This window comes from Stegostoma tigrinum, chromosome 14 (genome assembly GCF_030684315.1).
Source record: "Stegostoma tigrinum isolate sSteTig4 chromosome 14, sSteTig4.hap1, whole genome shotgun sequence".
Classification (NCBI taxonomy): Eukaryota; Metazoa; Chordata; class Chondrichthyes; order Orectolobiformes; family Stegostomatidae; genus Stegostoma; species Stegostoma tigrinum.
The window spans coordinates 52,955,068-52,979,376 of record NC_081367.1 but is presented as its reverse complement, the minus strand read 5'-3'; the positions used below and the strand labels follow the sequence as shown (position 1 = coordinate 52,979,376).

At 39.8% G+C, this 24,309-nt stretch overlaps 1 protein-coding gene across 1 annotated transcript in view; it reads right to left on the bottom strand.

The window, feature by feature from the left end:
* Positions 1 to 341: 341 nt before the first annotated feature.
* bdh1 (3-hydroxybutyrate dehydrogenase, type 1) overlaps positions 342 to 24,309 on the bottom strand; it is a 34,049-nt gene continuing 10,081 nt past the window's right edge. Inside the window, exons 2-5 of the mRNA XM_048542819.2 lie at positions 23,794 to 23,904; positions 15,708 to 15,849; positions 8,679 to 8,831; positions 342 to 1,157 (exon numbers count right to left, since the gene is read on the bottom strand). Coding sequence (XP_048398776.1) covers positions 688 to 1,157; positions 8,679 to 8,831; positions 15,708 to 15,849; positions 23,794 to 23,904 — 876 coding nt within the window. The 3' untranslated portion in view covers positions 342 to 687. The remainder of the gene's footprint in view (positions 1,158 to 8,678; positions 8,832 to 15,707; positions 15,850 to 23,793; positions 23,905 to 24,309) is intronic.

Genomic DNA, 24,309 nt, shown 5'->3' with positions numbered 1-24,309 from the left:
TCTGAAATGACTCCTCATTGCCAGTATCTCATCAAGTCACCATTTATTTACACATGGAGAGCCTTTGACACTAGTCCAACTCCCTCAGACCCAGCTCTTAGTGAGCAGAACCTCTGACACTCCCATTCATATCTATCAGTCAGGGCTCCCTGATTGGACCAAATTAATAGTCCCGATCAGGGAGTTCATTCTATGAGGTCCTCTTGGCTAACCTCATTACAATCACGACACTGTCTCCACCATCTTTTTTTGCTCCTAACTCATATGTTGGGTGCCTATGACAAGGAGAAAAAGGAAACAAAATGACCAAAAAGAATATACATTCTGTCTATAATCACAAGAATGTTTTTATTTAACAAATTGTATCTTGCACACAAAAATACTGAATAATACAATGTTTCCACTTTCTGAATAGAATTACACATATATACATTAAAAAAATAAAGTGTTACAGCACTTCTTCAGTACCTGTTACTCCATGACAAACATACACTGTGTTCAAATGAAAAATAATTACATTAGAGTAAGTACATATAAAACCTATAAAGTAGAATTGTGATTAACTTTGCACAGTTTCATTGTGTCCTTGAGTTAAATTAGTTCTTGGTGACAATGGTAATGAAGAAAGGAGTGGGAAGCATGATGGAAATGGCACAAGATCATTCTGGTAATGCACTGGCAAGCTGTTTAATTTTTGTACAACCAATCAGCTATAGGAGTAGGTAAGTAAGCCAAAATGTGCAATCTAAGCCACCAATAGACATCCATTGGTTCATAGCGGCTGTACGGATATCTGGAGGTTAGTGCATCAGTGATGGCATCAATCATAAGAGACATGTCTTTTGAACTGCTGCTGCAGAAAGATTTCATTGTCAATGTCTGTCGATCAAAATAAGACTTCCCGTAATCTTCCTGTACAATTTCAGCAGCTTCGCTCCACATTTTATCAGCAATGCTTTCAACATGATCACGAGTAAGGAATCCTGTGGCAGCTATATAGTTTCCCAGCTCAATAATGCTGACTTTAACACCCCAGCGCTTTTGCTCATAACGCAGACAATCTGAAAATGCCTCCACTCCATAATTCGAAATGCAGTAAGCAGAGTGACTTGCTGTGCTCATGCGGCCAAACATACTGGAAATGTTCACAACACGACCTACACATTTTTGAAACAGCAAAACAAATTATTAATTTAAATTGCTTTACAGCTGGCTTGTAGCAAGCAACTAAATTATTTTACTGGCCATACCTAGTTTCAGATGTTTTCAGAGCTTCATTTCTTTTTAAGATGCGTTCACTTAATTCACAGAATTTTAATTGATGAAGGAAATCTTTATTTATTTTCTCCTAGCTTCTCATTATTCTTATTCTCCTCTTTAATTTTACTTGATTTCTATTCTCTCTTCATCAAGATGTACTAAACCACTTTGTGGTTTCCTTTAATTTTAAAACAGAACTGAGTATTTATTCTAGAGATTGCTTTTTTTAAATCCTCTTTTGAAACGTGTCATTATCTCTCTGCAATCCTATATGGCAATTTGTCCTTCAACCTTTCTAAAATCTTTGGGGAACAGTCTGCCAAAGGCCTCCAACAAACCCACATTCCTTACTCCATGCCAAATTACATACATTACATATTGGAATCAATTAAAAAAGGAACACAGGCTTTGTGGTTCCCCTAATGATGTAGGTGCTGAGGAGTTTATCCAGTCATTATTTAATTTCTAAATTGTTTACTACCGACATATATCTTAATCAGGAGAGTTATCTAAGTTTCTAACCTAAAATGCAAGATTTGAGTGACACTCAGTAGACTGTTTGAAGTAGTTTGTAGGCAAAACAAGAAATGAAGCTACAGTTGCAAGAGCTCCTGTCTACTAGACAATCCTGAGGAAAACGATGGGCCATAATGGAAAGAGGTTAAAAGTTAATTACCTGATCAGCTTTTGCAAAGTCGCTGTGGAGCAAAGGGTTAACAACATTTTTGGCCTAAGAACAACTACTGAGCATGTGCATAAGGAGCTATATCAGTGACGTCAGATCACATGGAACGGATATCAGAGTATGTAGATGTCCAGAGATGTCCTCTCTTACCATCATTTGTACACAGCTTTATCCATAAAGTCCGCTAACATGTACTCACCTAAATTTATACTTGAGGCAATGGTGAACAGACCCATTGGAGGCGATGACCTAGTGGTATTATCACTAGACTGTTAATCCAGAGACCCAGATAATGTTCTGGGGCTGTAGGTTCAAATCCCCTAAAGGCAGATGGTGGAATTTAAATTCAATAACAATCTGGAATTAAGAATCTGACGATGACTGTGAATCCATGTCGATTGTTGGGGAAAAACCCATCTGGCTCACTAATATCCTTTAGGGAAGGAAACTGCTAACCTATGGGCAATAAATGCTGTCTCGCCAGCAATGCCCTCATCCAGTGAATGAATAAAGAGGAAAAACAAAAGACATCAGAACCAAGTGCCGAGGAGCACATGAAATAAAGCCCAACAGCAGTACAGCACTATGGGAGATGGACTAGGGCAGCCCAGACAATCCACCACAGATGAGGAAACACATGGAGAGAATCCCTGTAGCAGTGTAGTGCAGTGAGGGAAGGATGTTGCTGGTGGGTTTGAGTTAGAAGGAGTGGCTAAATTGCCTGGGGCTTTTATTTTGCTGGTGTGTAGGAGTTTCGGGGTTGACCTTATAGAGGTTTATAAAATCATTAGGCGCGCTAATAAGGTGAATACTAAACGCCTTTTCCCTAGGGTAGGGTAGAGGATTCCAAAACTAGAGAGCATATTTTTAAGGTGAGAGGAGAAAGATTTAAAAGGGACTTGAGGCACAACTTTTTCACACAGCGGGTGGTTCGTATGTGGGACAAACTGCTAGAGCAAGTGGTAGATGCAGGTACAATTACAACACTTTGAAGATGTTTGGAATTGGTGCATGAACACGAAAGGCTTAGAGGGACATGGGTCAAACACCGGCAGTTGGCACTAGTTTATTATGGGAAACTGGTCAGCTTCGACTGTTTCCATGATGTATAACTCTATGACTCTAAAACCAGATCTCTGGGCCTCATGCAGCACTGTGCAAGCAAGGCTTCAACTCAGGTGGACAATGAATTCTGAATTGAACCATCCAAAATCTTTCTAGACAATACAGCACCTGAGACAGACTGAATGAAAGTGGGTCATCACAGAGGCTGCGAGAGCAAAAAGCACACTGTGGTAGTAATTGTGGAACTGCGTGGAATATTTGCCAACTTCCATTACAAGCTTCCTGAACAGCACAGGAAAGGTCCATAAACAGGAAAAAGGCTCCACACAGACTTGCGGAAAGCAGTGGCTGCAGTCACAGCCGTCTCTTTTCTCATACCATTCCCATAGTAAGAAGGCACAAAGTAACAGGCAAGGTGGCAGGATAGTGATAATGTCAAATAAATAATTTTGAGGCACAGACTAATGTTATGAGAACATAGATTCAAATGCCACCACGGCAGAGGGTGAAATTTGAATTCAATAAACATTTGGAATCAAAATCTAATCTAATAATGACCATGCAATCAGTGTCAATTGTTGTAAAATCTGATCTGGTTCACTATGTCCATCAGCAAAGGAAACTTGCTGTCTTTTTCTGGTCTGACCTACATGAGACTACAGAACAACAGCAACATGGTTGACTTTTAAATGCCCCCTGAAACAGCTGAAGAAGCCACTCCGTTTGTGTGAACTGCTACAGAGTCTAACCAAAGGATGAACAAAACCTAATGGACCACCTGGCAGCAACCCAGGCACCAACAGTGGTGACAGCAAGCCCAGCCCTGTCAAACATCGCAAACCTCTCCTAACATTTAGGAGATTGTGCCAAAATTGAGAAACCTAGCCCACAGGCCAGTCAAGAAACAGCCTGATATAGCCACATTCTCAGACCCAAACCCTACAGAAAGCAGCACAGGCAGGGTAGTATGGTAGCTCAGTGGTTAGCACTGCTGCCTCACAGTGCCAATTCGAGTCCACTCTTGGGCAACTGTCTGTGTGGAGTTTGCACATTCTCCCTGAACTGCGACGGTTTCCAGTGGGTGCTCCAGTTTCCTCCCACAGTCCAAAGATGTGCAGGTTAGGTGGATTAGCCATGCTAAATTGCCCGTAGTGTTCATGGATGTGTAGGTTAGGTAGGTTTTGCAGGATGGGTGTGGGTAGGATGCTCTGAGGGTTAGTGTAGACTTGTTGAGCCGAAGGGCCTGTTTACACACTGTAGGGATTCTGCTGTATTCTATTCTATAGCACCATCACCAACTTTGGTTATGACCTGTGCCAGTGACAGGACAGGTCCACGAGAAGTTACGGCACAGTGATATGATGATGGGACAGGAAGGAGCTGTCCTGGAAGGCATCAATGTTGAATCCACACTGCATGAAATCTCATGGCATTAAGTCAAAGATGCTCAAGGGCACTTCTTGTTGATTTCCACTTACAGATTCCCTACCTCAGCTTATGAATCAGTACTACTCTACATTGACCAGAATTTGAAAGAAGTACTGACGATGACAAGAGCAGACTGTACTCTGGATGGGGAACTTCAACATCCATCACCAACAGCTTGATAGTACTGACAGAATTGGCCAAGTCCTAAAGGACATGGCTGCTGGACTGGGTCTGCAGCACATGGTGAGGGAGCCAACAAGTAGGAAAAAAGTCTGCTTGACCTTGTCCTCACCAGTCTAAGTCATAGATGCATCCACCCAGGACATAGAACATAGAACATTACAGCACAGTACAGGCCCTTCGGCCCTCCATGTTGTGCCAACCTGTCATACCAATCTGAAGCCCATCTAAACTACACTATTCCATGTACGTCCACATGCTTATCCAATGACAACTTAAATGTACCTAAAGTTGGCGAATCTACTACCGTTGCAAGCAAAGCGTTCCATTCCCTTACTACTCTTTGAGTAAAGAAACCACCTCTGACATCTGTCCTATATCTTTCACCCCTCAATTTAAAGCTATGCCCCCTCATGCTCGCCGTCACCATCTTAGGAAAAAGGCTCTCCCTATCCACCTTCTCTAACCCTCTGATTATTTTATATGTTTCAATTAAGTCACCTCTCAACCTTCTTCTCTCTAACGAAAACAGCCTCAAGTCCCTCAGCCTTTCCTCGTAAGACCTTTCCTCCATACCAGGCAACATCCTAGTAAATCTCCTCTGCACCCTTTCCAAAGCTTCCACATCCTGCTTATAATGCGGTGACCAGAACTGTACGCAATACTCCAAGTGCAGCTGCACCAGTGTTTTGTACAGCTGCAGCATAACCTCTTGGTTCCGGAATTCAATCCCTCCATTAATAAAAGCTAAAACACTGTATGCCTTCTTAACAGCCCTGTCAACCTGGGTGGCAACTTTCAAGGATCTGTGTACATGGACACTGAGATCTCTCTGCTCATCTACACTACTGAGAATCTAACCATTAGCCCTGTACTTTGCCTTCTGGTTACTCCTACCAAAGTGCATCACCTCACACTTGTCTGCATTAAACTCCATTTGCCACCTCTCAGCCCAGCTCTGCAGCTTATCTGTGTCTCTCTGCAACCTACAGCATCCGTCGTCACTATTCACAACTCCACCGACCTTTGGACATTATGCCAAGTTCAGTGCTTCAGGGGAAGGCTAAGACCAGTCCAGAAATCTGATTGCAGAAGAATATGAAAAACCTGAAGAGAAGTCCTGTAGCAGTACAATACAGCAGGGAAATGGCCATACAATCAAATGTGGACAAAAAGTCTTATCTTCTCATTGAAGGTACTCTTCATCATGTTGTGTGGCACTATCAGCTCATTAAACTGAACAGACATCAAACAAACCTAGCAAGCAAAAACTGAGCATCCATGGAGCTCTGATGACCATCGGCAGCAACAGAAGAATTGTTTTCAACCAGAATCTGTAACCATATTATCCAGCTTATCCAGTCTCTACCATTATCATCGCACTAGGAGATAAATTCCGGCTCAATGAAGAGACAGAAGGGAATTCCAGGAGGTACCCAGGCAGATACAGAAATGAAGTGCCAAACTAGTGAAGTCATGACTCAGGACTAGTTACATTCCAAACAGTGGAAACAGCAAGGAATAGTCTGGATTAAACAATCCTGCAACCAAAGTTCAGTAGGCTTTCCACCCTCTCCAAAGCAATTAATACTGCCTTAACCAGTGATACCTACATCCCATGAACAAATAAAGAGAACTGCTTCTAAACACAAACCTGCAAAACAAATTATTTCTTTCCTGAAAGTCATAAATTATGATAGTCAATATTTGAATGCTAAGACTGCAAACACTTCATATCGAACACATGCTGAGAGTTACTGCCCTGCTGGATTGCCGTACATGGTCACCCTGCAACCTTTTTCTGTTTAATTCAATGTTTAGGAAGAACCAGCCTTAAGACAAATGCCAGAGAAGGCAATGTTAAACACATGGAACATGTAAGGAAAACACCTGACTACTGATAACCCAATCATTACTACCCATCACCAACCCAGGGAATGAAGTTGAAACATTTGTCCACAAAGTTGAGTCCATTGCACCTTTAACCATTCATTAGGTCAGCCACTGCTTCAACACTTTTGTGACACTCATTGCAAAACAAAGTATACAAATCCAGATGTTTTGCCATGATGGCTAGCCAGGGTGTTTTTCCACCAATAGCAGTGTTTTCAACAATGCCATCACATCAGAGTTGTCGACAACCTTTTGACATTACACAATGAAATTAGTTGGTCCAAAAGTTCTTAATCCCAGACAGACGTTGTCCAGAAGATCCACTAGTCATATCTGAGTGCTTCCAAGTGTCAGATATGGGGACATCAATCCAGATGTCAGTCAGGTATCTTGTGACCTTAAGGACCTGATCTCCAACTGTGCCACTTATGCTAATCATACGCAGAAGCAGAAAGAACCAATTCAGTTCTCCTCCTTTCCAGTTGGGCAATGGGAATGGTATTCAATGGTGTGTGTTTTCCCATCTTGGAAAGCTATTGGTCCAAATGGATCAAAGTCCAGAAGACCAATCAACCAAATTCAGGGGGGCTCTAATAACCTAAATGAAGACCATAGGTATACACATGAAATTCCAGGTATTATCTTTGACAATAAGCCACATTTTGCCCTGTTCAGTTACTGTCCCACAGACTCACAAAACATCTTCACTCCATACGAGCTTTTGATGGGTCATCACCTGCAAGTACAATTTCCTTTTCTTTCTCTCATACTAACATCAATAGTCACAGCAGAAGACGACAAACAGAAAGATTATTGTTACAGAATATGGGCATTAGGCCAGACCAAGCCAACACCTTCAATTCAAGACACAGGGCTCACAACCTGCCCACATTGGAAGCAGCAGCCTGGGTGTAGCTCAGGATCCAACAACACAAGGGCACAGTGCTTGCAAAGGTCCATCAGCCAAGACTATACCTGGTATAAGCAGCATATGGAGTAATTTCAAGAAACAGGAGTATCTTGATTTCACTAAATAGAAAGGCCAATGGCCTGTATAGCCTGATCTCTGAAGGAAACTATGACAACAAAGCCACCAACAACAGAGATAAGGGGCTTAAAGCCTCAGAGAAACAGTTTGGCCTGCACAACTTCAAAAGGAACTCCACAAACCTTCAGGAAAATTGGTTCAAATACTGCACAGAATTGGCCTGTAAAGTGCACAGATTTTGGGCTGGTGTGGAAGATATGTAAGTAGTAAGTAGACAGCGGGGATAAAGATTTGAGGAAAAATGTGAAGTGAAGGATTAACTAAACTCTACTCAAAGAATAACTACTGATCATGTGCATAAGGACTATGTCAGTGATGGAATTGGGACCTGTATCAGTAGAATTCCAGGAATGTCCTCTCCTACTAGCTGTTGCATGTAATTATATCAAATAAAGCTTGCTAAATGTTTACACACTGGAGCGTAGAACTGATCTTCCATAGCCACCACATAGCAGCTCTTGAAAGGAACCTGGATCTACACCTGAAGCACCGAAACTTGCAAAGCAATGGGCTAATTGCTAGACAATGGGATTGGATTAGAATGGTCAGTCAGCACAAACACAATGGGCTCATTGGTCTCCTTCTATGCTGTTATGTTTCCATGACTCTACGATTCTCACACAGTTGAGGGATTAAAGGTTATCTAGCAAGTAATTAGAAGCTCAGAGGACATCTTAAAGCACCTTCAAACAGACTGTTTCAAATTCAGATATCTTTCAATAAAAAGCAATGTACTTTTGCCGAGGCATATTTCTTATTTCATAAACTTTGGAAATCCAGGCTAATTTTTCAATATATCTTGGATTTTTCAAGCACAGAACTGATACAAACCTTTCAACCCAGGTCAGATTTCCTCAACATTGTCAATTCTTAATTCACAAGGAAACACTGCTGCAGGTTTCATGCAAAGTGTACAGAAATATCAAACTGTATTATTAATTGGATAATAGTTAGAAAACCATAAAGGCAACTGGCAAAAAAATGTATACTGTAAAACGGAGAGGATTCAATTCCTTTCACAAGCAAGGACTGGTTAGGTTTTTGTGTTTATGAAAATTTCATATGAGGGGTAGTCTGTAGCTGACAATTATTTCAGAGTTCAAACCCAATTTTACTCACCTCTTGCTCTCCGGATTAGGGGGAGGAAGGCCTTAGTCACTCGGACTGTTCCCCACAAGTTAACATCTGCAACCTCCTTATAACTTGCCATTGTTGTGAATTCCACATCTCCAAAGGTTGAAATACCAGCATTGTTTACCACGCCCCAGAGACCTGAGTAAAGGATACAACGCATTTGATCATCGCAATATGTTCAGGTATGACACTTTAATACTTTTGATATATCAGACAATGGAAATTTAAGGAGAACACACATTTTTTAAAAAACGGCTGAAGCTGACCTGTTCTATACAACTCTCAAATTTCTTCTCAGATTCTCACCATTTTTGACCAAATATAAATGCCACTCCTTTTTGCCATTTGAACTCTCACATATCGTATGACTGTTACTGCATTGTGATAATCTTACATTGTACTGCTTTCATTTGAGTTTTGTTGCACTGATCAACAAAAAGAACCCTTGTCAGCATTACAAGAGGAAGCAGTTGGTACTGGAGCTTGGCGCATGGAACTGTTGGTTTATGGAACAACCCCACCCACTTACTGTCCCCCATTCATCCAACATTGGTTTCATCTCACCTAACACACAAATAAACAGGATATCAATACAAATAAATACTCAACCCTTCCAAAGTGGCTCATTAATACCTTAAAATAAAATCAATGGAAAATACGTCTGCAATCCATTCTCAAATGAAATCAAGCTTATTCCCATACTAATTTATCTCTCTCGCCATTGGCAATCATGACTGGGGCATTCACACTTTGCGATATGAATTGTTCCATCCGGCAGATTAATCTAACAAGGGTAGGATGCTTTGGTCTTTCATCACCTGTTGTGATTGTTCCATGGTGGTTAGTCCTGGAAGCCCAATCCAGCCACAAATAGCAGGGTTATGTTTCCAGCCCTGGAGAGAGGAGTTTGGAGGTTTGGAGGTGGGGATGGGATGGAAAGAATGGTGTCAGCTCCAGACACATTCGCACCACAGTAGAACGTATCCCAGTTGGGGCAGGTAAGAGGATATGTTGCCTACTCCAGAAAGTGGGCAACCAACTGTGCTTGTAAGAGCCCTATTTGACAAATTAAATGGAACTTTTTCATTGTTGAAGGAGCCCGCCCTCCCAAACCACCCCAATTTATGAGAACTGCCAGCTCATTAGAAGCAGGCCTAGGGAGCATGCCCCTATGGAGAGGCAACATAGATGAAAGACCGTGTCACATCCTGCAAAGGGGTATCCTCTCCATCCTGATAGGTATCTGCAATCTTCAATGCAGCCGTCCTCCCTTGGCCAAGCTCCACCATGTTAAGCCTAATAATGCTGATAGCCCACTAAATAGAACCTATTTATGAGCACAAAGTTGGCCAATCAGAAAGCTCCCCCTTGGAAGATTCCAATGCCAGTTTTGCTGCCTTCATTCTGATGTATTTGTTATCCTGTTTTCACTGGAGGTTGTAACTCAAACCAATCTACACACGCTTTTGCAAATATTTAAACTGTTACAGATAACAAGCAAGGACTTCCTAAACCAACTGGCTGCAGTCTATGTATCTACACGATACAATTAATCACTATTTAAGGTCTAGAATATGCAAAAAAAAACACAAATATACAAGTTTGGTAAATCTAACAAAAGACACAGTTTTGAAGATGATCTTGTACAGAAAGCACATGCCAGACAATCAACACTCTCATACAGTATAAACATTGTTTTCCATTAACTTTGGTATTTCTTGCAAATTGTCTTGATGAATGCAAGGTGAAAGCCTTCAACAAAACACTTCTTTTAGCAACACTTAAATGCTACACTACCAAATAATCGGTTAATCTGCAATTTCCAACACATTTCCACCAAAGGTCTGCAGCTAATAAAGTCAGCAAATTGTACAAATCTTTTTCAATTATGAGACTGCATGAGGGGATAAGTACATTCTCATAAACTTCATAAATTATTTCTTCATGGGATGTGGATATCATCAGCTAAGCCAATATCTACTGTCCATCCGAAAGTGGTGAGAAACTGCTTCCTTGAATCACTGAAGGAAACAGAATGGTAGGAACATCTACAGTGCTGTTAGGAAGAGAGTTCCAGGATTTTGACCCAGCAGCAGTAGCAAACGTGATATAGTTTCAAATCGGAACACTGTATGGCTTATTGGGGAACCTGCATGCATTGTTCCTATGCACCTGCTTCTCTTACCCTTCCAGGTGAGAGAGGTCAGACATTTGGAAGATGGTTCTGAAGTTGCTGCAGTGCATCTTGGAGATGGTACACACAGCTGCCATTGTGTGTTGGTGGTGGAAGGGTAGTAGATAAAGTGCTAATCAAGGAGACTGCTTTGTCCTAGATGTTATTGAGCTTCTAGAGAGTGTTATTGGAGCTGCAAGCTCCAAGCCTGTGAAGAAAATTCCATCACACTCCTAACATGTATCTAATAAAGGTGGACACTCAGAATTCCTAGTTTTTGACTGTCCTTATAGCCATAGTTGTAATCCCTGTGATGCTGGAAGCTGATAATTCCACTGAAAATCAAGGGGAGGAGGTCAGATCCTCTCTTTTTGGAGATGGTCATTTCTTAGCATTTGTGTGGCATGAATGCTTCTTGCTCCATATCAACACAATGCCCGGATGTTGTCCAGGTCTTGATGTGCGTGGACATCAATGGCTTCGCTATCAAGGAGTCTTGAATGTGAAATTATTAGGGAACACTTCAACCGCTGACATCGTGGTAAAAGAAAGGTCACTGAGGAAGCAGCTGAAGACGATCGGGCCTAGGACACCACCCAAAGCAAATCCTATTTTCTTGGGACTGAGATGATTGACCTCCAACTTCATTTGTGAGTGGTATGACTCTAAACAGCACAGTGTTTTTGGCTCGATTCCCACTGACTCCAGCTTTACTCAGGATATGTTACCACATTCAGTCAAATGAGGCCTTGATGTCAAAGGTAGAAATCCTCTTCTGTCCACCGTGGTTCTGATCTTTGTTCCCATTTTTCAAATCAAGTCTGTAATGTGGTCGGGAGCTGGGTGTTTCTGGCAGAATATGAACTGGTGTCAGTGAGGAGGTTATTGCTGAGCAAATGCTGCTTGATAGCACTGTTGATGATAACTTCTTTCATTTAGCTGATGGTCAAGATAGACTGATGGGGCAGTCATTGGCCAGGTTGGATGTGTCCTGCTTTCTGCTGACAGATGTGCCTGGGCAATTTTTTTTCACGGCATCAGATAAATGCTTGTATTATAGTTGTACTGGAATAATTTGGATTCAGACATGGCTAATTCTGGAGAAATAAAACCTTCAGTACTATTGCCAGAATGTTATCAACATCAACGGAGATTACAGTATCTGGTATCTGCAGTCATTTCCCTATGTCACACAAAGTAAATCAAAATACTGAAAACTGTATCTGTGATGCTGTGCACCACAGGAGGCTGAAATGAATCATCCTTCAGCACTTCTACTTCAAGGTCTTGACTTTTGCACTGATGTGCTGGGTTGCCCCTGTCTTTGAGGCTGGGGATACTTGTGAATACTCCCCCTGTTAGTTGACTAATTGTCCACCACAAGTCACATCTGAGTCTGGCAGGACTGCACAGCTTAGAACCGATCCATTGATTGTGGGAGTACTGGAGTCAATGGGAAATCAGGGCAAAAAATGTTCTTCATATTACATACTGTTTGCATGCAACTGATCCAGCAGTGTAGCTTCACCAAGGTGACATCAACTTAACATATCTTTTTATTCATTGGTGCTGCTCCATCTGATTCAACTCAGTGGCTTTCTAGTTCATTTCAGCAGGTATTTAAGAGTCATCACAATTAGTTTAAACCGAACCTTATAAGTTGCAGGCAGAAATGTCTTTTAGCAATTATTCTTAATAATAATTTAAATAATGCAATAATAATAATATGAAGCCAAATTGTAACCAAATTAGAAGTTTATGGACTAGAATATTAACTGTGTTAATCAGGTCCTTAGCTCAGCATGCAAGATGAGTTGGATTGCTTCTTCGAGTTAATTTTTCAATGGAACAAAATCTATCAGACAATAGGCAAAAATACAGAATGAATGAGCTGATGTCCTTCACGAGGAAATTCAACAGAACAGTTTCTTTAAAGAGATTGCAGAAATTGCAAGATAACAAAACACCAAAGTCCATTTCATTTGCTTCACACCATCCTGGTAATTGTTGGAGACACAGCAATAGTGAACGACTCATAGAAACCAATCTCAATTAAGAACTCTGCAACAAATTCACACATGAGCACAAATCTGTGCTAAAGATCACTGTGATAAAGATCATTGGCATCCATGAGTCTAAAATCCCACACAAACATGCTACACTCACCAAAAGTCAAGTTTCAAATTACTGACGCACAATATCCCAAATTGTTACAATTTGCAGTTAAATGAGTCAATATTAATAGCTCACTGATATATTGTTTCCACAGAAATGTTTTGAATTTCCTCTAACAACTGATTAGCCAGAAATGCCATGTTCATTTTGCCTCTGACTAGATCCATCATCACAGGCACGTTTCCTCGCAATGTCAATGTCATTGGTGACTGCCTACCGGCTAATGAGTTTGCACCTGAAATCCTGTCCACTGTTAACCTGCTCCATCTGCCTCTTTCCTGAACCCTGGCCAGCCCTCTCCCAGACAAAGGAAAGAATGTGGCTTTCAGCAGCAGATAACCAATACTTAACAGCTGAAGTCATGAGTTTTGTAGATACCTCACTGACACTTTATCTTCGGTTTGAATATATTGTGCAGAGTGAGGGTGAGGCTGGATGCTGAAGTTGTCTCTAGATTGGGTACATCAAGATATGCAGCTCAAATAAATAAAAGCAACACATGCTGGGCCAAGTCAAAGTAACCAAATACACAGCTACCCACTTAAAGCATGGCTGGAAATGTTGTCATACAATGGGTAGCACCATTTGTAAGAGATCCAAACTAACAGTTACAACAATTCAGTGCATTGCAGGTGGATTGTGAGTTATAAAAAATAGAGCATAGAAGCTATTCGGCCATCTGGACTGTGCTGGCCCATAAGGTAGCAGACATATGGGAACATGACCACCTTCAAGTTCTCCTCCAACCCACTCACCATTCTGCCTTGGAAATATATCTCCATTCTTTCATTGTCACTGGGTCAAAATCCTGGAATTCTCTCCCTAATAGCATTGTGGGTCAACCCACAGCCGGTGGACTGCATTCTGTAAGATTGCGGATTGCTGTGCCCATGGAAGAGTACACCCTCGATTCCCATATCCCCACATTCAACAGCAACCAGAAACTGAATGTATAACAAGCAATCTCCTGATGTTTAGATCATTCAGGTGGGAACTTGCCTTATTTTTCTTCGAAAACTAGAAACTTAGCTGCAATAAACACCTTCTGTTCCATTTACAAGGCATGCTTCTGTTTCATAGCTTCATTTAAATCATTATAGAAATCTATTGAATAATGTACAATTTAACAAGTTTTTCTTCTACATGTTGTTGATTCATGAATATAGCCAAATATCATACTCATTTCTGCTCTAATAAATATTCCCTGCAAATTGCTACTCATTGCAATCTCTCTTCTAACTTTACGACCAACAGCATCATTAGAATTCTTAATCATTTTTCACATTAGTTTCTGGTGAAGGTCATAGATTGTACTAAAGCTCCATTGGCAGTTCCCAATATTCAACCCTTAAACTAATGGCAGCCACATTCTGTACATCAACAATGGAAATGACAGTCCCTCAGTTTGCTGCTGCAGATGTATCATCATGCATGGATACATTAATCATGGAGTTTCATTACCAATCATGCATGCTAAGTTATAAACACTCTGTTGAGATTTAACAAAAAAATTTGTTTATACCATGTTAACCTTCCTTTAATATAAAATAAATGGGTTCAATCTATTTTAACAATCAAGTAAAATATTCATAATTGCTTTAAGAAATAGCTTGGACATGAAGAAAAAGTGTAACTACTAAACCTAAATCTAAATTTATAAATAACATGGATGAAGAAAACTTTAAATCCACAGTGTCTTCCTCCAACAACCTGTACTTTTCATTCAAAAATGAACATACCCTGTGTTTGAATTATGTAGCATTACAATGTTGCAATATAACCCTTGGAACCCCTTGAATCCAGGAAGATGAGGGAAACATCTCCTCTTGCCACTGCCTGTAAAAATTATGTTCAAATTGAATTTTATCTTCGAGGTGATTCTAAGTCTGTGTCAATCCACAGCTTTGGCATAAACTGGCTTCTTCACTCAGACAGGGGAAGAAAACTGCTATAATCAAAAATAGAAATGTCACACTCGTACCATAATGGTACTTCAGACTATGAGAGGACTGTTACTTAGGATCCTGTTTTTTTGCAGTGTCAGAGTGTTTGATGCAACTGATAATGATCAGAAAGTAACTGCTGACATCAAAGTTCCACAGGAACAGATTACATGTGCAATTATGCACAATCAGGCCACTGGTAAGATTTTCTTCTGCTGCACTGTAAAACCTCATGAATAGTCTATTCAGTTGTCATTGGAAACATGATGTTCTGGTAATGGAAGAAAAACCATAAAATGGCCTTGCAATAGAACCAGGTGTCTTTAAAAATAGACCAATTTCAGATATTGCTATGTTTTAGACCAAATTAAATCAAATGGAGGATAAAACCATCAAGAAAATGACCAACCCCTCCTCTTCATCACTACAATGAATCCAAGCTCAATTAGACCACATCACTGAGGAAAGGTCAGCAGGCCCAAAGCATTAACTTTGTCTTTTCCTTCACAGACACTGCCAGACCTGTTGAGCTTTGCAAGCAACTTTGATTTTGTTCCTGATTTACAGCATCCACAGTTCTTCTGGTTTTTAGACCACATCACTACCTCATCCACTGGCCAACATTAAAGCTTACTTCTCAGAGAGAGTGGACTTGCAACATATTTTGTTAAATTATCCTAATGATATGACCAGATTCAATTTGAAATGGAACCCACATCATACCCTTCTCAGGTTCCTTCAACTGGCTCTTTACAAAATCCATGGCCTGTCGCACCTCCTCATCTGTGCATACGTTCATTTGAAGAACTTTCATACGTTCACATTTCATCTTCTCAAGTGTCTGAGCACCTTCTCCGTTCTTATCCTTCCAAAGAAAAATATAATTACTGCAATTTTTCAACTGCTAAATGAAACAAGGACAAGTTTTCTTCTTGGTTCAGAGGTAAATACACTCAGAGGTGTCACAATAAACAATAGAGCAGAAAGATCCAATGTTCAATCCTGAATCTGTGCTCAATTAGCTAACCTTGTCCATACTGCAGTGGAATGCAACCACTGATCCCCACAGTCCCAAATCTGCCAAAGTTGGAGAACAGAACATTCAGCTGGATTTCACAAAGGTATATGCTGCTCAGTCTTTGACCCCACTAAAAAGGTACATGAGCGTGAATGTTGAATGAGATGAATGGACTTTGCTAACCAGATTCACAATCTAATAGTCTGCTAAAGCTCATTGTCTAATCTCATGACTAAAGAATGGTTATTTGAACAAGGTACCAAAAGGGGAAAGAGCCATGAAAATAGCCAACAGGAGTCTGCTTCTACAAAAATATCCAAAGAAGTAGGAAATTTGAGAAGAAATTCCAAAATGAAGTATAAATTTAGAAAAAAAAAGGTACTTATTAAAAGCATCATAGCTTATCTGTAAAATATGAGTCCATATTAAGCTTTGAGAATGAAGCTTATGCAGTAACTTTGTTAGCATTTTTGGGTATATTCATTAAAATGCAGTGATCCAGAGGTTATAGTCTTGAGTTAACCTGGTCCTTCACAGACTAAATTGTTCAGACTTCATGTTGAAATTCACATCAGGCTTGATATTGTTGTACTTATCTATGAGTTACCCATTCAACATGGCTGACAAAAGTTAAAGCAGGTATCTTGTTTTTAAACTTTTTCGTAAGATGGTGATGTAACAGGTAAGGTGAGCTGTTACTGTATCTCTGAGGTGGTAAACCACTTTCTTGAACCACTGTAAGGTGGAAGTTAACTTGCAATGTGACTGATCCCATGTGACTGATCTCCTTCTAAATAGTACAGGTCACAGCTCAGAAGGTGCTATCAAAGATCACTAGTCACTAGCTGCAGTATATCCATTACAGATGCTGCACGCTGCAGATAAAGTACACTGCTGGAGGGCAGACTGGACATTCTTTTCAGGTGGTGGATGGAGTTGCAATGTCATGAAAATTTAACAGAACGTTCAACAATCGTTGTCAAAAAAAACCTCTCTGACCCTGAAAATTTAGTTTTACAAATGTATAAAGAACAAACAACAATACAGCACAGGAACAGGCCCTTCGGTCCTACAAGCTATGCTAACACATTTTTCCTTCCATACAAAATCTTATTTCGCTTACAGGGTCCATATCCCTCTACTCCCTTCCTATTCGTGTATTTGTCCAAGTTCTTTTTGAATGCTGCTATTGTGCCTGCTTCCACAACCTCCTCTGGCAATGTATTCCAGACACTCACCACCCTTTGTGTGAAAAACCTGCATCGCACATCCTCCTCGCACTTTGACCCTGTGTGCCCTAGTAATTGACCGCTCCACCCTGAGAAAAAGCCTCACACTTTCCACTCTATTCATGCCATTCACAATCTTATAAACTTCTATCAGGTCACCCTCATTCTCCTGTGTTTCAGTGAAAACAAACCCAGTCTATCCAGCCTTTCTACACAGCTAAAATCCCCCATACCAGGACAACATCCTGACAAACCTTTTCTGTACCCTCTCCAAAGCATCCACATCCTTCTGGTAGCGTGGTGCCCAGAACTGTACACAATATTCCAAGTGTGGCTTAACTAAAGCTCTATGAAGCTGCAGCATAACTTGTCTGTCCTGACACTCAGTGTTCCTTCCAATGAAGGCAAGCATGCCATAATCCTTTTCTACTACCTTAACTACCAGTGCAGCCACCGTCAGTGATCTGTGGACGTGCACACTCAGATCTCTCTGCATATCAATACTCCTCAGGGTACTGCCATTCACTGTATAATTTCCACCTGTACTTGACCTTCCAAAATGCATCACCTCACACTTGTCCAGATTAAACTCCATCTGCCATTTTTCTGCCCATGCCTCCAACTGATCTACATCTTGCTCTATCCTCTGACAATCCTCATTATCCACAACTCCACCAATCTTTGTATCATCTGCAAATGTAGCTGATCTAATTAGTACATTTTCCTCCAAATCATTTATGTAGACCACGAATAGCAGAGAACCCCACACTGATCCCTTCGGAACACCACCAGTCACAACCCTCCATTCCAAATGGAATCAAAGCATAATCTGTGTTGGAGCCATTCACTTTTTTGTTACTTTTCTGTTTGTATTTTCTATTTCTTTTGTTCTCTCGATTTATTTTGCTTTCTCTGTACAATGGTCTCGTTTACACTTCTGTGCTTCAGTGAGGATTCCTCAATTGCATTGGTTGAAGAACACTGTTTCAGTGGAACAAATAGTGAAAAACAGAATCACCATTCAAAATCCTGCAATCCCCTCTGCACAGCTGTCAATATAAATAGCAAGCACCATACATTTGCTGTTGACTGCAATTTTTTTTAAGTTAAGTTTGCTACAATCAAATACAAGAATTAAGAAAAGGAGGATACCATTTGACACCTACATTGAATCATGACTAATCTGATGGTAGTCTCAATCCTATCCGTCCTGCATAAACCTTGCCTGCCTCATTTAACAAAAATCTAAATCACTCAACATTTAATGTGTTCAATTACTAACCTCCTCTTAAAGAATTCTGCTTATTACAGTCTCGAATGGGCAGCCCCTGTTATTTTTAATCTGTGTCCTTTAGTTTTTGTTTGGCTCTTGTGGAGCAGTCTAACAACTTGGGTAGCATTTCAGTCATGCTGCAACACTTTCCAACAAATAATTCAAAAGAGTAAGGTGACAAAGCGCAGGTCTTGTATGTAAAAATCATGCCCTGCAGTGGTGCTAAAATTACATTCCTCCTGTTCAGTTTTCACTGAAAGCCTTTAAGCCCTATTCATTTTTTACAATCACCCAGTTCTGGAAAATAAATCATTCATTTTCTGCTTCTCCCAGGCCATTTTTGGAAATAAGTAACTTTCCATGTCTCCATGCAGTCACCTCCTATTCTCCTTTCCCAAAACCAAAATTTCCTTTACCTGAGATATATCTTTAGAATAGAATTATAGGTTTGTTTTCCATTTTGCAGTTCCAACATGCAGACAGGCATATTCAGGGACAGTGACACTTCACTGCCCTGCCCACCCTATGTTGCTTGCCAGGTCACAAGCCAATCAGACTGTTAAGAGCTAGCCAATCAGCTTCTTCTTAAGAGATAGTAGGAACCGCAGATGCTGGAGAATCTGAGATAACAAGGTGTAGAGCTGGATGAACATCGCAGGCCAAGCAGCATCACAGGATCAGGAAGGCTGACGTTTCGGACCTAGACCCTTCTTCAGAATTTTTTTTTCTGAACAAGGGTCTAGGCCCAAAACATCAGCCTTCCTGCTCCTCTGATGCTGCTTGGTCTGCTGTGTTCATCCAGCTCTACACCTTGTTATCTGAACTTCTTCATAAGCCTGGTCAGTGGCATCTGGCCTCACCAGAAGCTGCTAGCCAATCAGTAACCAGCAGCCTCTGGGTCCTAAAAATGAGTCAAGAAGGTTTGCACTGGATTCTTTCCAGAAAGAGGGGGCCAGAGGAAGAGGAAGTCTAGAGTTTTAGAGGCAAGCTAAGGGCTGTGGCTTTCCGAGGCCACCCTCCTGCATTTCTGCACCGGTTGCCCACACCCCAAATTCATGCCACTGATTGTCCCTGAGTCAGACAAATTGAGATTCCCCTGAAACCTGACAGCCAGATCGTCTCAAACAGTCACTTTCCTCATTTGACAGGAAGGCAGTCCAATCACAAGTTGAGGTCTGTAAGTGGTCATTAGTTGATTATTTAAGGATTTTAATTGCTGATGAGTTGGAAGTCCCCAACTAACCTTCTCAACCAGAACTTCATTGGTGAGGTTGCTGGGAAGGGAGCATGTTTCTCTCCACAGGGCCAACTGGTTCAATTATTGCCCCTTCTTATCAACTTTCCTGCCACCTTCTGGAAAGAAATAAATTCTGACTAAAGAATTATAAGATTGGTTACAGCACAAAAGGAGAACATATGACTCATCATATCCGTGCTGGCTCTCTACAAGAGCAATTCAACCAGTGTCACACCTCTGGTTTTCTGCATAGTCCTAATAATTTTCTCTTAACCAGGTAATGATTTGATTGTCTTTTGAAAGGCACAGCTGAATACATTTCCACTGCAATCTCCAGATCCCAATCATGCATTGCATAAAAATGTTTTTCCCCATGACACTTGCTTCTTTTGCCAATCAGTTTAAATCAGCATCCTCTGGTCCTTTATCCTTCTACCCATAAGAAATATTGCTCCATAACCACTCTGACCAGATACACCTCATGATTTTGAACACCTGTCAAATCTCCATAAGTTCATTTTACTGTGTAAATTGCAAAATAAATACATGAGGAATAATAAATAATTACAATAAATAGCCATTCCATTCCTACAAATTTCATTATTCAATGTTTGTGTTTTAAATGTAACTTTGCACTCTCAGCACTATAGTGTTACTACATTCCCACTGCTGTCCTTGTGTAAATAACTAATAAAAATAATATTACTACAAACTACAGCAAATTACATTTTGAGGATAAGGGTTTGAGGAATGTAATGTGATAAGTGTCGAATGTTGGGAGGGGAAAAGTTACTTTGGACTTATGGTTCCCAAAGCTCTTTACCACTGATGCTTTCCTCATGTCACGCTTATACCTAATTTACAGAGATTGATCACTTTGATTAGCCGACAACACCATTATGTTATAGCATAAACTATCGAGTTTGTAGGAGGAGAACTAGATGGACTTTTTATTTAAATCTCAGAATTCCCTTGTTCCTATGTCCATTCCCAGTGCTCTCTTTTTTATTACTAAATCACTTAAAGTTCAAGTTTATGGATACTTGCCTAATAGAAGAAACAGGAAAAAAGTTCTGCATGCAAAGCAGTAAATTCCATTGCCAGAAACATACGGATGTATTTGAGAACAATGTACTAAATTCCCCTTTTTAAAATTCTAAGTCCTCCAAATTACTGTGAACAAATCAGTGAAACATTAGCTTGTATTTTACAACAATGAAAAATACACAGATAAAGATGCATGGAGAAGACCTTGTAGATTTATGGCATTTGCCTCAAAAAATAGGAGATGAAAACAGAAAATGCTGAAAATAAACAGCAGTTCTGACAAAGTCCATTGAAACAGAGTTAATGCTGACCCTTCATCAGATCAGAAATAGAAAATATTATTCATCGATTATGCTGCATAAGCTTAGTGTTTACAATGTAAACTGAAAACTTCTGAACAATATAAGGAAACTTGACATCACTCGCTGCAGCAAATCTGTGTCAGATAAAATGTTCAAAGCAATGTCAAATTCAACTAAAGTTAAGAAGTTAGTAGTCTGGGCAAGTGAGGCGATTTATTGCTAAGTTTCTAAATGATGAATAATCCAGATGTGCAGATGGGCTGTTTTTTTCAATTAAAAAAGTGTCATTTATGTTTTCAATAAAAACAGCAGGCCTTTTTCATTAACTGCAAATCATTTTAAAATTCCCCACCAGCGACTGCAAATTATCATAATCAGATTGTGCACACACTTTAAATGCAGCCTGACTATATTCTCCATTGACTTCACAGAAAAGTATACAAATTAGTCCAAGTAAGGTGTGAGTAACATTGAGTACCGTGCATGCAATGCAAAACATGGCACGTAAGTAATATGTGCCATTGGATTCCTCATGGGGACTTTTCCCTTATCGGTCCAGCAATCATTGGATAAATTAACAAGACAGAATGAATAGATCTGCTTGGAGAAGCATAATGTATGCTTTTTCTTTCTACAGACAAATAGCACACAATTGACATGAATAAATGTGCTACAATTTTGTCTTTGATGGCAATAATAAAAATGCACATTCAATATTTTGATCATTTGAACCATAAAGTTTGATAAGTGATCTACAGCTTTGCAAAATTTAGTTTTCTTTCACCATTTTAACGGCTAGTGTTTAATTCATATCACAATTACAGTGCACATTTTACTTTTATTCATTGACACATTGTCAGCAAAGCTAGCAATTATAGGCCATCCCTAAATACCATCATGGAGTTTTAGCTTGGCTGGCTAGACCATTTGCAAGTGTATTAATACCAGACTGGTTAGGGACAGCAGATTTATTTGCTTTAGTGAACCTGTTGGTTTTCAATGAAAGTACAGTAATTTCATGGTTACCAAAACTCTTTCCAAAATTTTAATTTCAGACTTTTTTTAATTAACTGAATTTAATTTTTCAGGCTCCTATGGTGAGTTTTGAACTCATGTCTTCAGATCATTAGCCCAGGTGTTTGGATGATTAGTCTGTTAAAACAATCACTTTGCTACTATGTTCCATGTACACATTAGCACGGTCTTGACAGTGTTGAATGCAATCTGCCACTGTCCTGCTGGGAGATCAGCTGACATGATATGCCATGCTCATCTGCCTTGCACCATCCTCACACAGCCATTATAGCTCATCTGCAACAACTTCATGATATCTGTCATCCAACTACATCCAAGTTGAACATTTTTTTCTGCTCCTCTTCACTTTGCCCTGTAGAAGAGATACATGCAGCTTTTCAACTCTGATAAGATGGCTGAAATACTGGCATTTTGTTTTCGAGGTATGCAGTGGATGGCAGTGTTCTTTATTAGCTTGAGCTGCAAAGCACTCCATTATTTTACTATGTTTTCAAAAGGATGAGGACTGGAAAGCAATAATGATTTTATTATGCATCTTAAATGTTTGACTGTGTAGAGGCTAAACAGATGATGAAACACGTCATCGAAACTCTATGTAGTTGAAGTGCAGTGTTGGAAGAATGAAAAGAGTGAATTTGACAGTAGGAGATGAATCACAAGCATCGCTCAGCATGAACTGGGATGTACTACAGTCAGACAGGAACAGAATCTGTTGTTCTTACTCAAGTTTAGGTGGCAAATGCCAAAGTTTAACCGAGTTCAAAGAGAGCTGCATGAAACAACAGTAAGCAATTCTATGTACGCATAAAAGAAGTAGAGAGATTTAAAATGTAAATCCAGTCCGATAAAAACAGGCAAGAATGTTTCAGAAATTATGCACTTAAACACTCATATCAGACTTGCAGTCTTCTGATTTTCAACTGGTAAGGGTTCTGGCATGCTCTGAAACTTTGATATTGTACAGTTGCTATACTGGTGTATTTTTGATTGCAGAGTTGAAAAAAATATAAATTAGTAGAAATCAAGATATCTGCATTTTATTTTCACAGCACTTTTGACATGAATGTTACGGGTCTGCTCTTTGCTTCATTTGTATGTAGGTTGGAAATTGGAAAAAGTTAGACATTGGGTCAATTTACCTATATATACTGATGACAGTATTATAACCCGTGCACCATACCTGCTTAAAGAAACAAAAAAATCCAGGGAAGAAATTGAGTGAGAAAATAGATTAGAATACAGTCTCTTCACCTCTGAAACTAGAGGGGAAATTAAAGTTAAATCCAAAGTTATATAAAAGGCTTCTAGTATGTCGGTATTGCCAAGTTATGTTTTTTGATAAACATAAAATGCAAACTGGAGTTCCTTTTAGTGCCATCACCGAGCACTACCCGAACACTCAGGCTTTCCAAATAAAAGGTCAAGGAACTTAAGCATTAATTCTGTTTCTCTTCAGATGTTGCCAAAACTGCTGAGATTTTCCAGAAATTTCTGCTTCTCAACCCAAACTTTCTAAATCACATCCAAACCAACAGAGTTGTTACAGGACTTAAGTCTCCCGTAATTTTTGCCATCAATAATATAACTGGCAAAAAGTAGAAAACAAGGCACTTTGAATTTCTTCACTCCAAAGACCTAGCAGACAAATAGAACATGTTACAGACTTACCTTTAAGAGGCAACCGGCAAAGACAGTAAAGCCTTTGGTGTGTAGATGCTTTGCCAAAGCAAACCCAATTCCTTTATCACATCCTGTAATCAAGACGGCTTTATCCTTAACCTAGGAACAAGGATCACCAATAACATATGTATGTGTTAATCTTACATGAATTTGAGAACACATCTAACCCTCCAGCAAAATTAGCTATAAAATATCACTATGAAGATACCAAGGAATTTCAACATAGCAAACTACAGTTAGACAATTAAATTTGTGACATTTGCTGGATGAACATTGGCAAATGGCACTGGAATTAACATTTTGATCATGATTATCAAAGCATTAGACTCATTACTCAGCCATGTTACTTATCAAAATAGGGGATCAGTCTCCTTGTTCATGCATAAAGCTATAACTGAAATAATTCTAAAATAATTACAGGAAATGACTTAATTCAGAAAAGTCCTACAAGAGACCCTGCAAATTCAGTACCTGCTGCTCAATAAATTATTTTCTGCTTGAACA